Source organism: Podarcis muralis, chromosome 16, assembly GCF_964188315.1.
Source record: "Podarcis muralis chromosome 16, rPodMur119.hap1.1, whole genome shotgun sequence".
Taxonomy (NCBI): domain Eukaryota; kingdom Metazoa; phylum Chordata; class Lepidosauria; order Squamata; family Lacertidae; genus Podarcis; species Podarcis muralis.
Window position 1 is genome coordinate 14,806,764 of NC_135670.1, and position 14,868 is coordinate 14,821,631.

The 14,868-nt window shown below is 48.7% G+C and overlaps 3 protein-coding genes and 1 non-coding gene across 5 annotated transcripts; 2 read left to right on the forward strand and 2 right to left on the reverse strand.

Annotated features, from left to right (window-relative positions):
* Positions 1–1,598: 1,598 nt before the first annotated feature.
* ZNHIT2 (zinc finger HIT-type containing 2) lies at positions 1,599–3,229 on the reverse strand. The gene has a single exon (XM_028710138.2). The coding sequence runs from the start codon at positions 3,079–3,081 to the stop codon at positions 1,852–1,854; it is 1,230 nt and encodes a 409-aa protein (XP_028565971.2). The 5' UTR covers positions 3,082–3,229; the 3' UTR covers positions 1,599–1,851.
* Positions 3,230–3,488: 259 nt separating this feature from the next.
* LOC114587236 (U1 spliceosomal RNA) lies at positions 3,489–3,652 on the forward strand. Its single transcript, XR_003704243.1, has one exon. It is a non-coding gene; the product is annotated as a U1 spliceosomal RNA (small nuclear RNA).
* Positions 3,653–6,065: 2,413 nt separating this feature from the next.
* FAU (FAU ubiquitin like and ribosomal protein S30 fusion) lies at positions 6,066–10,374 on the reverse strand. 2 transcript variants are annotated; one of them, XM_028710217.2, is made up of 5 exons: positions 10,244–10,374; positions 7,835–7,917; positions 7,038–7,182; positions 6,606–6,661; positions 6,066–6,231 (listed from the first exon to the last, which is right to left on the reverse strand). In XM_028710217.2, exons 2-5 carry the CDS (start codon positions 7,907–7,909, stop codon positions 6,106–6,108), a joined length of 402 nt encoding a protein of 133 aa, XP_028566050.2. In that variant the 5' UTR covers positions 7,910–7,917; positions 10,244–10,374; the 3' UTR covers positions 6,066–6,105. The 2 variants fall into 2 exon arrangements, with proteins under 2 accessions (XP_028566050.2, XP_028566051.2); XM_028710218.2 differs by having other exon boundaries at positions 7,835–7,922; positions 10,244–10,343.
* A 102-nt stretch (positions 10,375–10,476) lies between these two features.
* MRPL49 (mitochondrial ribosomal protein L49) lies at positions 10,477–14,498 on the forward strand. The gene is made up of 4 exons (XM_028710216.2): positions 10,477–10,636; positions 12,499–12,664; positions 13,591–13,718; positions 14,326–14,498. The coding sequence occupies exons 1-4, from the start codon at positions 10,541–10,543 to the stop codon at positions 14,470–14,472; spliced, it is 537 nt and encodes a 178-aa protein (XP_028566049.2). The 5' UTR covers positions 10,477–10,540; the 3' UTR covers positions 14,473–14,498.
* The last annotated feature ends 370 nt before the right edge of the window (positions 14,499–14,868 follow it).

A 14,868-nucleotide genomic window follows, 5' to 3' on the forward strand; every position in this document is an offset into this window, starting at 1 on the left:
CTGAAACTGTTCTTAACCTGAGGTACCACTTTAGCTAATGGGCCCTGCCGCTGCGTTCTTAACCCGGGGTAATATTTTTTCTGGGTTAGTGGAGTCTGTAACCTGAAGCGTCTGTAACTCGAGGTACCACTGTATTTATTTTGTTTCTACAATGCAGCAGAGCACTGAGCTATACATCAAAGACGTTTGGCAAGCTGCAACCAACTGGAAGTGCTGCTCTGACTCTTTCTCTGGCCTCTGAGATTCCACCGCAATTCGTTTTGCAGCAATAAGAACTAGAAGCATTTTCAGTTAATTAAGGAAACTTTTTTTAAAAAAACAGAGATCTTTGGCATGCACAATTTCTGTGAACAGTGCTACTAACCTGTGGAAAAGGCAGATTCCTGTTTACTGCAAGTTAAGAAAGCTGTACTAACTGAGAAACCTGACATATTAAACAGAACTTAATTTATTTTGGGATGGGGAAAATAGCTAACTCCACTTTTTGACTAGGGATGTCACTAGACATTCAGAAAGCGACAAAAAAACTCTCAATCTGGATTTTGAATGATTTCTAATCAAGCTTGGATTTTGGGGACTAGATTTTAGCAACCACTGATTTTGGTAACCGAGGTTCAGGTTTATTAAAGCAGCTTTTGAAAGTCAAATGTTTATTGAACAGCAAATTAACACCAGGGAACTTTCTGAGTTTTTGTCAGGTTTAACCATTTTGGCTAGGCTAGGGGAATGTTTGCAGTCAAGTCTGCAGAATTTCAAATTTATGCAGAATCTTAATTTAGGTTTAGTTGGGCACTTCATGTGTGCATGGAACAGCTGAAAGAGAGCAACCTTTTTTCTCTGTCTTACACCCACACCCCAACCATTTGCTAAAGAGTCAATGGAAACATAACAGGGCAGTAGAAGGAATTGGAGCACACCAGAGTTGTCTGTAGATGCTGATGGGTTAAGGATTAAACTGGATTTCCCTGGCTGGGTGGGAAATTAGGGGGGGTTATTTACTTGCATTTTTGAAAGGGGTGGGAGAAATGAGCAAATGTAACTTATTTTAATAAATAATATATTCAAAGCTCTGCGGGGTTTGGAATGTAATTTTGGCAAAGCTGCTGCTCCACACTTCTTTGAGGACATCAACAGTGAATGCAGAGTCCACACAGATATTACCAAGAGGGTATTTTTCTCCATATCATGGTTGCATACAAGAAAGCTGCCAAAATGCTGTAATTTCAGTAATGACAGTGATGGACAGCTAATTTCCCTCAAATCAACAGATCACATGTTCACTTATTATTTTACAACAAGGAACACACCTTTGTGTTTTAATATGCTGACTCCAGATTATTAAACTCTAAACCCATTGGCTGTTAATACTTCCGCTAGGTGTGCCTTAATCCTAAAGCATGTTCTCAGAAGTGAGGCCCACTGAGTTCAATATCCATTCACACTTTGTAAGATTCTTCCCAATCAGGGCAGTCTGGAGGGTGGCTACTCAATGTATTTACTAGAATGTAAACTCTACTAGATACAGTGGGATCGTCCTTATCCCAACTAACCACACATAGGATTGGGCCATTGATTAAAAAATGGAACAAAAACAGCAAGAAAGTCCACCAATTTATTACACCAGCAGCCCCCACAAGTGCCTCTTGAAACCCAAGCCTCGCTCCATTTCAAGGTGTTAACATGAAGTGAGACAGAAAAGGGGCTAATCTTGTCTAATCCAATATGTGATCCAGTTTACAAAGTATTCAATTTCCTGCTCCAAAGCCTAATCTCGTTTCAGCAGGAGGACTCTCCCCCAAATCCCTCCCAGGCCAGCTGGTGAGCATCTGACAGCTGTCAAAGTTCCTGAATTCAGTCCAGTTCTTCTATCAGGGGCTTCTTAGGAGGAGGCACTTTGGCCCCCCACATCCGCTCCAGTTCCTGGCTGACAGCCCCCACCTCCTTGACCATGTCTAGGTGGGCATGGTATTCCTGCTGCACCTCCAAGGCCAGGAGGCTCAGAGCCACCTCGTTCTCATTCACCCAGGAGAGCAAGAACTCGCACTTCTTCTGGGCCCCAGAGATTCTGGCTCGGTCCTGGGCAGGCAGCCGCCTCTTCCCTTTGCTCAGCAGTCGGGCCATGTGGGCGAGGGCAGCCAGGCTGAACCCCTTTTGCTGGGCCTGGCACTCCCCCATTAAAATCTGGGCCACGGCAACCATCACCTCGGCATTGCCCAGCAGGCATTCCGGGTATTGCCCCATTGCCAGGGCCTGGAGGGCGGCTTGTAGGGCCTCGGCTGTAGAGTGGAAAACCTGCTTGGCCCCCAAAGCCCCAGAAACGTCAAGGACCGTTTCGCAAAACTCAGGGAGCATCTCTGCCTCGTCCGCCTCTCCGTTGTACAGCGCCAAGGCGTAGGCATAGGCATAGAGAACATTGGGCAGCTGGAAGCGGACTAGAGGTGAGGCAGGAGTACGAGTCAGGGAGGCCAGCGGAGGGATGGAGGATGGCAACGTGGGTACTGCTTGCTGTCGAAGCCTCCGGGTGCCGGTGGGAGAAGCCTCTTCTGTGTGGGTGGTAAGTGGTGGCTGTTGCAAAGAAGCCTCTGGGTGCCGGTGGGGCTCCGGCTCCTGAGCATCCCTGGAGTCCCCCTGGAGCTCCTGGATCAGGGCAGTGCCATCGCATCTCCTGCCCCTCAGCCACCAAGGCTCCCAGGCAGGCAGGAGTCCCGAGATCTGTCCGCTGCTCAGCAGCCCCTGGAAGTGCTTCCTCTGGCCGGGGCTCAGCTGCTCCCACAGCGCCTCCTCTTGCTCCACGTCGGGGTTGAGGCCTAGCGAAAGGTCCTCATCCCCAGGCTCGCGTAGCTCCTGCAGCCGCAGGAGGGCCTCTCTCAGGCGGCGCTGGGAAGCCTTGTCCCCCCGAAGGCCCCGGAGGCTTAGCTCCAGCTCGCGGCTCTGGAAGTCCTGGGCGCAGGAGCCGTGGTCCCGGTAGCAGGGCACGGAGCAGAAGCGGAGGTGGCAGCGCGGGCAAGTGTAAGGGGCTCGCCCGGCCTGGCAGTGCCCGCAGGGAAGGTCCGGCGCGGGACTCGAACCCGCGGAATCCATGTCGGAGAAGAGGCAGCCGAGGAACGCCGAGCGCGTTCGGGAATTTCCGGCAGCAGCCTGTGTAAAGGGTTTCCGCGTTAATACCTTGCTGCGAATCGGAAGTTTCCGTTCATTCTCGGGCCGGAGAGCGCCGAGCCCCAGAAGGCTGTGCGCGCGTTCCTTGAAAACTGGTTTCCGCGCAGACGCACGCACGTATGTAAATCTAGCCACAACAGTGCATTGTGGGAGGAAAATCGGAGCGAAGACCGGGGAATTTAGGGCATCTGAATACATAAATCTACCATAATTGGATATGGAAGCATTGCTGTTCTACCAGAGCGGTTTATTGCACCTGCTTTGGAGAGGCCACCATATCCTTCATAGCAGAGCCAAAGAGTGCCCAGGAGGTGCTTGAGCAACCCCAACTCATACTTACCTGGCAGGGGAGACACCATGATCATGAAGGTGGTTTTCCCAGGGTGAGGCTCATCCATTGCACTGCGGGTGTGCTGACCCCTGCGATTTCCCCAAATGCGGGAAACTCGACTGCATAATTTGTGGTAGTGGGGGACTGCGTTCGCGCTTTCCCCTGATTTTTCGGTAATAAAAATAGATCTACTGTAGTAGTGTATCGTGCTACTTTTAAGCTTAGACGTACTTCTGAGCGAAGAAGCTGTGTAATAACCATTTATATATTTATAGCGCTCATATACAGTTTGGTTGGCGCTGCGCTAAGCTGCTTTGAAACGCGAGAAGTTAGCCACGCTGGTTTGAGATATAAGCATACCTGATTTGTTAAGTGGAGTCTTAATGGTGGAGGCTGGTTCATAAGGCGAGTGCCATGTTGCCCCACCAAGCAGAACGTTCAGCATGCTCCATCAACTTAACTGCCTTCTGATTTATAACCAGGGCAAGGAGGGGGTCACTTATCAATTTCCTCCTCCTTAATGGGACTGTTGCTCCTTGCAGTAGATCTCTGCTGCAGGGAGGATGGGGGCAGGGGACACAAAAACTCTACCTGCAGTTTGGCCTCCCTGCCTTCTCCAATATCCAACAGGTATTGTGCAGGTGTGTGCCAAAATCCTGAGCTAGTTACAATATGCAAAGAGCAATTTTCACAGGGTCCAAAAATGTGAGCTGGGAGCAGGGGCTGGACAAGCTCTTGGGGGGCGTGGCAGCTGCTTCGGCTCTTTGAACAATATAGAATAAAAATAATTGTGCACCAGTTAATTTGTTAACAGTTCAGCTTAATGTTGCACTTGAATGTTTATGCCTGCAGACATGAGGCAGGAAGCAGAAGAATGTAACTTCCAGAGGAATGGGGGTAGTGTGGTAGTGAAGAATCAACACTGTAGAAATTTACAGAGAGAAATATGCAACACCACTGTGTGGGCAACAGGGACGACTGGAGCAATTGGGAGAGGAAGGAGCAGCTGGCAGCATTTCCAGGTCCGGCTTGAGCTTAATTAGCAACATGTGTTTCCTTGCAATTTCTGAACCCACCGACTCAAGCCCATCTTAAATAGCTAAACACATTCCATCAAGCAGAGGTAGTAGAGCAGGTAATGTAATCTGCGTTCCCCTTCTTCTTCAAGAGCAGCATTTTTAGCACTGCCATGCTACTACAGTGGTCAACCTGTGGCTGTCCACTTTGGACCATGGCCAGGTTCCTGTCTCCCCTCCAATAAAACATCCCTTGGCAGGAAAAAAAAAGCATGGCAAGGACAAGCCAGGATCCTTCTCCATGATACTTGTGTTGGAAATATTTCCTGTATGAAATCAGTCCATCCTGTGAGCCCTCTCCAATGACCGACTTAAAAATACATCAAACTAAATGAGCACTGAGCCATTGACCCTCCCCCTCCATTACTTTCTTGCTTTGTGAGCTCCTAGTGGAAGTGATTTGTCAAATAGTAGAGGCTAATGCGCTACATATAAAAACCAGCCGTGGAAATATGCCATCATGGAGGGGCAATGGAGAGCTTGCCCATTTTAAATGCACATATGCTTCCTTATTTTTATGAAGGTGGCTGGTGGTATATTGTGAACTGGTGACAGTATTTCCCTCTAAAAACTCTGACCCTGAAAAAGGAATTTCCCTCCCCCAAGATTGATTTAGTAAACCCTGAGTGATAGGAAAGAGGGCATTGAGCACTTTACTACTTGCTTCGCAGTCCTCTCCACTCAGCTGTGCTGTGACGGGTGGGTTCTTGAATGTTTTTCAAATGGGTAGACCACAGTCTTGAACCTGATATACAAATTTTAAAAATAGCTAAATGGAGGCGTAGTTTGGTCAGAATACAGTGGTACCTCGGGCTAAGTACTTAATTCGTTTCAGAGGCCCATTCTTAACCTGAAACTGTTCTTAACATGAAGCACCACTTTAGCTAATGGGGCCTCCTGCTGCAGCCGTAGCACGATTTCTGTTCTCATCCTGAAGCAAAGTTCTTAACCCGAGGTACTATTTCTGGGTTAGTGGAGTCTGTAACCTGAAGCGTATGTAACCCGAGGTACCACTGTAGAGTATATTTTCAGAGTTAACACTAAATACAATACTACTGGCCGAAAATTTGTGTCCTGAGATTTTTAGATTCATCTACCCATGTACTTAGGGGATGCGGGTGGTGCTGTGGTCTAAACCACAGAGTCCAGGGCTTGCCAATCAGAAGGTTGGTGGTTTGTATCACCGCAACGGGTTGAGCTCTCATTGCTCGGTCCCTGCTCATGCCAACCTAGCAGTTCGAAAGCACGTCAAAGTGCAAGTAGATAAATAGGTACCGCTCCGGCGGGAAGGTAAATGGAGTTTCTGTGCGCTGCTCTGGTTCGCCAGAAGCGGCTTAGTCATGCTGCCCACATGACCCAGAAGCTGGCATTATTTTCAGCTCTCCTACACCACTTTGCAACTTTGGTTGCCCCACTTTCTCTGAATCGACTGCAGTCCTCGGGCTCAAGTGAAACAAAGCCCCTGTTCCCAATAAGGAAGAAAAACGCCCACCAACACCAGGTCCAAGCTAAGATCAGATTTATTAGGTAACTGGGTGCTGCTTAGGAGTTGGCATTGGGGCCCTTCTTCTTGCCAAAGCCTGGCACAATGTTGACAAAGCGGCGGTTGTATTGCATGCGCCTCTTGGCACGGCCAGTCTTCTTCTTCTTCTTCTCTTGCTTAGCAACCTGGGAGAACAAAACCGAACAGGCATCAGTAAAAGATCCACTTGAACTTCAGCAAGGAATTCAGCCTACCACCATTCACCCTGCCCTGCAGCCTCAATTTCCACCATGCAAGGTCTAGCCCCTGATATGTAACTCCCAGAACAACACCCTGAAAGCTGGGGAGTTCAGAACTCTCCACCCAGCCCAATCCTGCCTGGAAGACATTTGGGCACTTAAGTTATGGACCGGGCCAAATTCAGCAGCTGCTAGCTCAAGAGCATGCCGGGGTGAACTATACTTCATGGATTTCATGGACTACAGTCCAGGCACTCTTATGCTGATGTGGCTTTGCGGCTCAGTCCTCCCTCACAGCAGAAAACAAAAACAGGACCTACCTTTGGGGTCTGGCCTCTCACTTTGCCAGCACGAGCCAGGGAGCCATGGACCTTACCTGAGGAGGAGAAACACAAAAAGATATCAGGGAGGCCACTGGAGGCACCACCACAGCTGACAGACCAGAGGCGTGTGGGCTAAAGAAAATCTTGTCAATCAGGACCTTGTTGGTGAGATGATATTTGGGTCCAGGGAGAAGAGGCTGGCACAGCCCTTCACAGGAGGACTAAAACCCAGCCGCTGGCTAGGCTATTGTTTGAAAGTTTACTCTCCACATTCTTTAAGCTGGGCAAAATCCTGACTTCTGATCACCTGTGGCAATGCAGTTGCTGGCCTTTTAGCAACCCAACAAGCCTCAACCCAACTGCCGTCACTTTGATACCTGCCCCCACCCCACCCCCGGCCACAAATAGTTCTGTGGGCTCCATACTTACCACCCAGCATGCGTGCAGCAACCTCCAGTGTTGTAAGGTCACTGATGCCACACTGCCCAATGACCGCATCATCTTCCAGGGGGGTTCCACCAAGGAGGATCACCTGATCCTCAGGCACAATGCCCTCCAAGGACTCGATGTGGGCCTGGGGAGGGGAAGGGAGATACGAGTCACCGAAACACCTCACTGCTCTAACTGCAACAGCAGGGAGGGTGGCACAAAGGCCACGGACAAGGAAAACGGAATTGAGCTGGAAGGACCCATCAACAGCCAACTCCTCAGTAGCCCTTGTGTGTGTGAACTTCCCACTCCCTCAAGGAAAAGGCAGCAGAGATGGGGCAGGGTGTGTGCCCAACCCTCCCCCAAGAAAGCCCTGGTGAATTTTTGTAAGGGTATGTGTGAAACGAAGCAAGGGGAAAATAGCAGTAGAAAAAGCAGCAGGGAGGTGTAATGAAAGGTGGCAAAACTATAGATACAAGTGTTGAGAGCCTCAGACCAATCTATACAGGGGGGCAATCCATTCCCAACTCCAAATACAGCAACTAGAAAATAGCAGAAGCAACACTCGCTATCGCTATGCAACAAACCAAGTACAGTGAACCTAGTGAGGTACAGCACTCTTCACAAAGGCTGCTAAGTGGGGGGGGGGGGGGAGGTCTTTTCTTCTCCAGCAATAGAAAATTAGCCAATTTGCTTCATATTTTTTTGAATATTGCTATAAGCTGCCTTGAACACGAATAGGTGAGAAAGTGGGACAATAATTTAGTAAATAGCACAACAAGTTAACTGTTCCTTACCTTAAGGTGAGCTACTGTTTCCTGTCCGGACACCTCAAGGGTGTGCAGATTCTGACCACGAATAAAGAGCTGCATGGTTCCACCTGTGCTGAGGAGAACAGCAATCAGATTAGGGTGCGAAAGTACAGCATTTCCTCCTGAGGATTAGACAAATTTATTAAAAAGAGGTCTATTGATGGCCAAAAGCCACAATGGCTATGCTCTGCCCTTCACAGTTGGAGGCAGCAATGCTTCTGAATACCAGTTGCTGGAAACCACAGGAGAGGAGAGGGCTCCTGTGCTCAAATCCTGCTTGCTCATTTCCCAAAGCATCTGGTGGGCCACTACAAGAACAGGATGCTCTTCTTACTTCTTAAGCTAGTACCACTGGCGTTTCCCCACCTATCTTTTAGACTAGGAAACTCTCTCTCCATTCTGTAAAGCAGACCTCAAGGTAATGCTGCTGTTCAAGAACAAACCCAGAACGTGAGATGTGGCTCACAAGCCTCTCCATTCAGCCTGCTATTGGTGCTCATCTTGGCAACAACTTAGCTTCCATCAAGATACTGCTGGAAGGCCCCTAAATTCTTTGTTTCGGGGACTCACAAAATTGTCTGTGTGTATCCTTCCAAATATGGTGCAGGGAACAGAGTCCACTAGGAAATGCCAACCTGAACACAGTTCCTCTCAAAGATTATCGCCGCCCCCCATTTGAACAACACACAGTGCCATCTGCTGGGCCACAAACAGCTCCACACACAGAAACAGAGATGTCTTGACCTACCCATTGCAAAGTGAGAATGTAGCCGTCCCCAATTCTCTTTCAGAGAATCCTGGTCACCCACCCACACCATACCATTCAAGGCACAGCACTGCCACATTAACAGCCACGGCTCCCCCTCTAAAGAATCCTGGGAACTGCATTATACTAACAGGAACTGTAATTCTGTGATGGGTAAACTACTGTTCCCATGTTTATCTGTGGGGAGCCATTGTTAACGTGGCATAAATGTGCTTTAAATGTGGATGTGACCAAATACTGTACTACAGTTCTGAAATTATATCTCTTGTATTCCTTCCCACACCTTCGCAACCAGGCTTAACAATATGAAAACCAGCATCCTGACTTACTCCCCAGCCTTCTCCCTACAATTCCTATCTGCTTTCTACTTTATTAAGCTCTTCCATCTCTTCCCCACACCCTGCTACCCCTCCATTTATCTTTCTATCTTAAAAGAGGACCCAGGAGGTTCAGACTCTTAATCCCATTCCTCCACTGAATTCTTCAGGAAAAGCCAGGAGTTCACTTAGACAGCGTGTTCCCCCAGTCAAATAAAAAGCACTCAGGAGTCCTGGCTCTTATCACTCCCTTACAAAAAAAAAAATACTAATACAAAAAACCCCCCAAGTACTGTATTTAATTACCCATGCCCAATCGTTATGTCCTTTACCTCACTTACACATAACCCAACCCCACTCTACCTCCATGAGAAGAGGGATTACAACCGGTTATGCACTGCCTATGTTTTTAGTTGTTTCCATTTTATCCGTTAGATGCCTTGAGTCCCTGTCAGGGGGGAGAGGCAGGATAAAAATAAGTATAATGCCCAGGGAACGTTGATTATGGGGCGAAAGGAAAACCTAATCACTACATAAATAAAGGTCTCCTGCGATGCCTGTACAGCAACCTTCCTTATCTCCTTAAAGTCTCCAGCAAAACTCATCTGGATCATTCCTAGTCCCTACTTTTTACTTCAAGCAAAGGATGTGCCATTCAAGCAACGTTCTCTCCTCGCTTCCATTCCCTCACCCCGTTTTTGCCTCGGTGACCTGTCATGCCCCTTCTTTAGGAAGCACCATCCACACACAGGGGGTGATACAAGAATGGCAACAAGGCAAACCCGTCCCCCCCCCCAGCTTCGTTTGCTCCTCAGGCTTTTAAAAGCGGCTCTCTGGCCTTTGCCTGCCTGCGCAGCCGGTCGCCTCTCAGTCTTAGCAGCGTGAGAAGAGCGTTGCTGGCAGCGTTTTCCGTACGGACCGACACGGGGTGCTTCTCTACGGTCCCCGCGGAAGCCGAGGCTACGGGGACGGAGGGTCCGACCAAGGCAACTCCGGCCGCTCGCATCGCTGGAACACGCGTCCCGCTCCATCTCCACGTGCTTCACGGGGCCCTGCGAGCCGCGTGGAGCCGAGGCCAGTCCTGCTCCGAGTAGGCCCATTGGGCCAAGGGCCAGAAGTTAGCCGCGCTCATTCACTTCATGGGGTCTACTTCCGAGTAGGTCGAATGCGGGCTCCACTCCCTGCCCTTCCCCAATTCCCCCCTCTCCCAATAGGAGGCCTGGATTTGAGGGCCGTCTCAAGGGGACCCAGGAGTCCGGGGGACCCCACCCCCACCATTTTCCTTTTGATTCCCCTCCCTTCCCGTCTCACCCTCAGTCGCCGATCCAAGATGGAGCCGGGAGAGCCGAAGAGTCGCCGCCGCTCCGCGCACGCAGACGAGGGAAAAGGAAAGAGGCAGGAAATGGGGCGGGACTACCAGGGCGCAGGCGCAGTGGGGTCGGGTGGGAGGGGTCGGTGTGGGCGTTGGCGTCTCTATGGTTGGTTTGGCTTGGTTTTCTCGCGCAGCCGGGCTGGCACCGTCATTTTGTCTCTATGGTGGCGCCGTGCCCTCTCTATGGTAGGGTCGCGTTGACGCCATCAATCCGCGCTTCTCCTCCTCCTCTCAAGATGGCGACTTTGGCTTTCGCCTTGACCAGAGTTGGGCTGCGGAAGGGGCCGTTGCTGGGAGGATGGCGGCAGCGACTCTTGGCTGCGGCTCATACGGTAAAGGGGACTCGAGCACAGCTTGAGGGAGGGAGGGGGCGGAGGGCCATGGAAGGAAGCGGCTAGGGATTAGGTTGCGAGACGGGCGCCGCAGGAGCTTCAGGGCACGGGCAGAAATACAGCGGGTAGAGCTTCATCTCCAAAAGAAAAGAAAAGGGCATTTTCTAGCTTTGCAAATCCATGTTTCCTCTGTATTGTGTGAAAAATAAGCGGTGCGGGTAGTGACCTGTGTTCGGGGGAGGGCAGTGGTTTTTATTTTATTTGACATCATCTGGGGCACTGAGTAGGAACTTCGCAGTCGCCTCTAATGTAGGAATGGGGAAGCTTTGGCCCTCGAGATGTTGTTGGGAGCCCTGCTCTCCTCAGTCCCAAATAGCTTGGCTATTAGAATGGACTAATGGGAATTGTAATTCAGCAACATCTGGTGGGCTGTAGGCTCCTGACCAATACTTCATAGACTCTATTATCTTTATTTGTTTACTCTACAAGGAGGTCAGGATGGTAGACGTGGACATCTTCCTATCTCTTCCTTGCCCCATTTTTTATTCTTCTGGGGTGCTTGTTAGGCAGAGTGGCTCAAGTTGAATTTTGTGATTGAAGAAGTATTTGAACCCAGGTCAGTTGCATTTAGCAGAGTGACTGTAGAACCATTGGAAGTTTTTAAAATAATATGCTTCAAATGTGTATAGTGATGGAGAGAAATAGCAAACACTAGCAGTACTAGCCTCCAGACAGAATCCATGCATGGCCCCACATCATAGAAATTTGGAGTGTGCCGGGCTGATTCTCCCAAACCAGCTTCTAATGGACTGTTCCAAAATTAACCTTGTTTTTCCAGTCTTCATCTCCAGTGAGTGGCTGTAGCAACGTAAACTACCAGTATTGCCTAGAGGAAGGTCGGGGTGTGTTCTGCCAAGGGCAGGGTTCTTTCTGGATCTGGAGCCAATAAGCATGCCAGCGGATGAAGAATAACCAGTGCTTTATTTGTGTAAGGTTAACAGATAGCAGCAGGCATACAAAACACGAATTATAGCATACCAGAGAGGAGTCACACACAATCTCCCCTTCAGCTGCCCAGAACTCCAGGTAGAGCAGCAAGAGAGACCCCGGCTGACACTCTCACAGCATCTGGTACCTCGATCTGTGAAGAAGCTCACTGAGCCCCTTCAGCCTACAGCTTTTATAGCCAACTTTGATTTAATTGATTGAACCTAATTAGCAGGCATCACTCATGACCAGCCCGGGACACCGGGTGCGACTAATGTGAGGCAGCTGAGGGTCTCCAACCCAATTCACTGCAACTGGGTATCCTCCCCACTAGCCAATCAGCACTTAGAACACAGGGGACCCAGGAAACTCCAGACACAGGTGTGTGAAAAACAAATTATACTATCATGAATCAGCAAACCTTAAACCAGGGATGTAAAAGGGAAAGAGACATGTCATCTAACTCCTCAAAATTACAATGGTCTTCTGCGTTTCCCCTACAGGGTGGGTGCTTCCTCGCTGAAGGTCTTCAAACAGAGGCTAGGCAGCCATCTTTTGGGGCAAGCTGTTGAGTGATGTTCTAGCTCTGGATTTCCCCATCAAGCAGGGGGTTGAATTAGGTGGCCTTGCAAGATCTCCATCAAACAATGTGCCTATTCTGTCTGGCCAAAATGGTTCAATAAGACTTATAAAAAATGTTTTAGGAGCATTTAGTTTCAGTTGCCCCTGTTAGCATACTATTTTCATTCTCCATAGCTAAAGAAAGAATTGCTTTCTCTCTGACAAATTTATCTCTGCCATTATTATAGCAGAAAAATAGTGACGATATCCCCAAGCAAAATTCTTGTAAGTTGACTAACGTTTTTCTGTTTCAGAGGCAAGCTTCAGCAGAAACCAGCTCTACAGAACAGAAATATCCAGGGATTATTGAATCTACTAATGAATATAAGTTTGTGGAGAGACTTATACCTCCCTCCCGAGTACCAGTACCCCCGAAACATGACAGTTATCCCACCCCTTCTGGATGGAGCCCACCTCAAGGTAAAATACAGGGGAAGGGGTAATTTGATTGCTCTAAATAGTTCAGAGTCTTAGGTAAGGGTCCAGTTAGACTCACGAGACCATTTTGGCCCAACCAGGTCCAACTGCCCTGTCCCGGGCATCATTTATGGCATCAGGTGTGTGGTTGGTGAAAACCTGGCTAAGCTGAACGAGGGTTTGCAGGCACCACAGATCAGGCCGTTTGGTCTAGTTTGCAAAGGTCTCAGCAAGAACCGTGTGGTCAAAAGTCATCTTGATGTCAGAGGAAGGGTTATAGTTCACTGGTAGAGCATCTTCTTTAACTGCAGACGGTTCAAGGTTCAATTCCCGGTGGTATCTCCAGGTAGGCCTGTTCTTACTGAAATCCCGGAGAGCAACTCAGTGTAGACAGTAGTGAACAAGATGGACTGACTTCATATACAGCTGCATCTACCTGCCAGACTTGACCTGTGATAGGTGAGGGAGATAGTGAGATGCAGTTGCCCACCCCTAGCTTTTGAAGGGAAGGGGTCCCTGATAGTTTGTACATGTAGTATCCTTTTGGCACCCTAGGAAGTAAAGTTTGAACTAGATACAGAAGGCAGCAGACAGCACATCACACCATTCTGTCACTGGAGATAAGCAAGTCTGGCACTAGTAGGTGCCTGTATATGACATTTCATTTATTGCACAAGGTATAAACCTTTTAAGTCAGTACTTCTACCTGCTTCTGATTCACATCACCCCTTTCCTTTATTCTCTCGCTAGAACCTCAAGATGTTTTGTGGCTTTAATTAATTACACAAATTAGGAATGTTTATAAAATTAGTGGAGGGTTGGAGGAGGAAGGGGGGGCAAGCATACCCAGCTCTCTGCTTTGTGCTTTGATTTAGTTATATAAATGTGACCATCTGTAGATCCACACATTTTGCTTTCTCCTACACTAGACCCACCTCCTGACCTTCCTTATTTTGTAAGGAGGTCGCGAATGCACAATATCCCAGTTTACACAGATACTACCTTCAGAGGGTGCAGGAAGATGACGGTCATCAGAAAGATTGAAGGCGATATTTGGGTAGGTGTTATTCACATTGCATACTGCACCCTGTTGGTTTTTCTTATACTAGGATGACAAAATAAGTGGATTAACTATGGATAAAAAGGTAAAGGGACCCCTGACCGTTAGGTCCAGTCATGGCCGACTCGTGGGGTTGCGGCGCTCATCTCGCTTTATTGGCTGAGGTAGCCGGCGTACAGCTTCTGGGTCATGTGGCCAGCATGACTAAGCCACTTCTGGCGAACCAGAGCAACACATGGAAACGCCGTTTACCTTCCCGCCGGAGCGGTACCTATTTATCTACTTGCACTTTGGCGTGCTTTCGAACTGCTAGGTTGGCAGCAGAGACCGAGCAACGGGAGCTCACTCCGTTGCGGGGATTCGAACTGCAGGTCCTAGGCTCTGTGGCTTAACCCACAGCGCCACCTACGCCCCCATCTATGGATAGTTCCAGGTTAATCCGGAGCAAGTGGCTGTGATCTTATTGGTAGCAGAGAGTTGAGGATTGTTTAACAACTACAACAGTGGTGGCTGTACTGTTCTTAGCCAGTGATTAGGAAATTGAGGTGGGTGAATATGTGGGTGAATCATGCTACTTTCTGACCTTTTTTTCATTTCCCCCCAGGCCCTTGAAAATGAAGTGAAGGAACTCATCACACAGCTGTCTGGGCGGACAGCAGTCACCCAGGTGAATGAAGTTTCCTGCATGATTCGCGTCAAGGGCTTTTTTGAGCAGGAATTAAAAAAGTGGCTGTTGGACAAAGGCTTTTAAATAAATGATAGTCTCACTAGTTTTTTTATATTCTTGTAAGGTCCACTTTTCTAATAATGTTGACCAGTAGGGTGGGAATAATGAGCGGGGGGGGGGGATTATTTAGGCCTAGAGGTTTGCATTTGTACTGCAAGAAACGAACGGCTCTTTCAAGTGTGCTGAGCAAGCATAGCCTAAACATTTTCTACTTTTGGCCAAGTGGAACTTCTAGATGCCTGCCATAGAGTTCCTTGTTAGGGAAGAGCACTTTTGCTAAAGAACCTGATTTTGCTGGATTATTCTGCCTGGTTTTATTCTTCTAAGGTGAGCAAGTAGGTTTTAGAACCAATTGTCAAACTTAGTCTTCTTCCAGAGCAAATGATCCCTTGTACACAATTCCTGTTCCAAGGGGGGTTG

Coding starts and splice junctions, on each gene's coding strand:
- ZNHIT2 (XM_028710138.2), bottom strand. CDS start 3,081: ATGGATTCCGCGGGTTCGAGTCCCGCGCCGGACCTTCCCTGCGGGCAC.
- MRPL49 (XM_028710216.2), top strand. CDS start 10,541: ATGGCGACTTTGGCTTTCGCCTTGACCAGAGTTGGGCTGCGGAAGGGG. Junction 12,665..13,590: donor TGGATGGAGCCCACCTCAAG/GTAAAATACAGG, acceptor CTCCTACACTAG/ACCCACCTCCTGACCTTCCT. Junction 13,719..14,325: donor AGATTGAAGGCGATATTTGG/GTAGGTGTTATT, acceptor ATTTCCCCCCAG/GCCCTTGAAAATGAAGTGAA.
- FAU (XM_028710217.2), bottom strand. CDS start 7,909: ATGCAGCTCTTTATTCGTGGTCAGAATCTGCACACCCTTGAGGTGTCC. Junction 6,662..7,037: donor TGCTGCACGCATGCTGGGTG/GTAAGTATGGAG, acceptor TCTCCTCCTCAG/GTAAGGTCCATGGCTCCCTG. Junction 6,232..6,605: donor TGAGAGGCCAGACCCCAAAG/GTAGGTCCTGTT, acceptor TTGTTCTCCCAG/GTTGCTAAGCAAGAGAAGAA.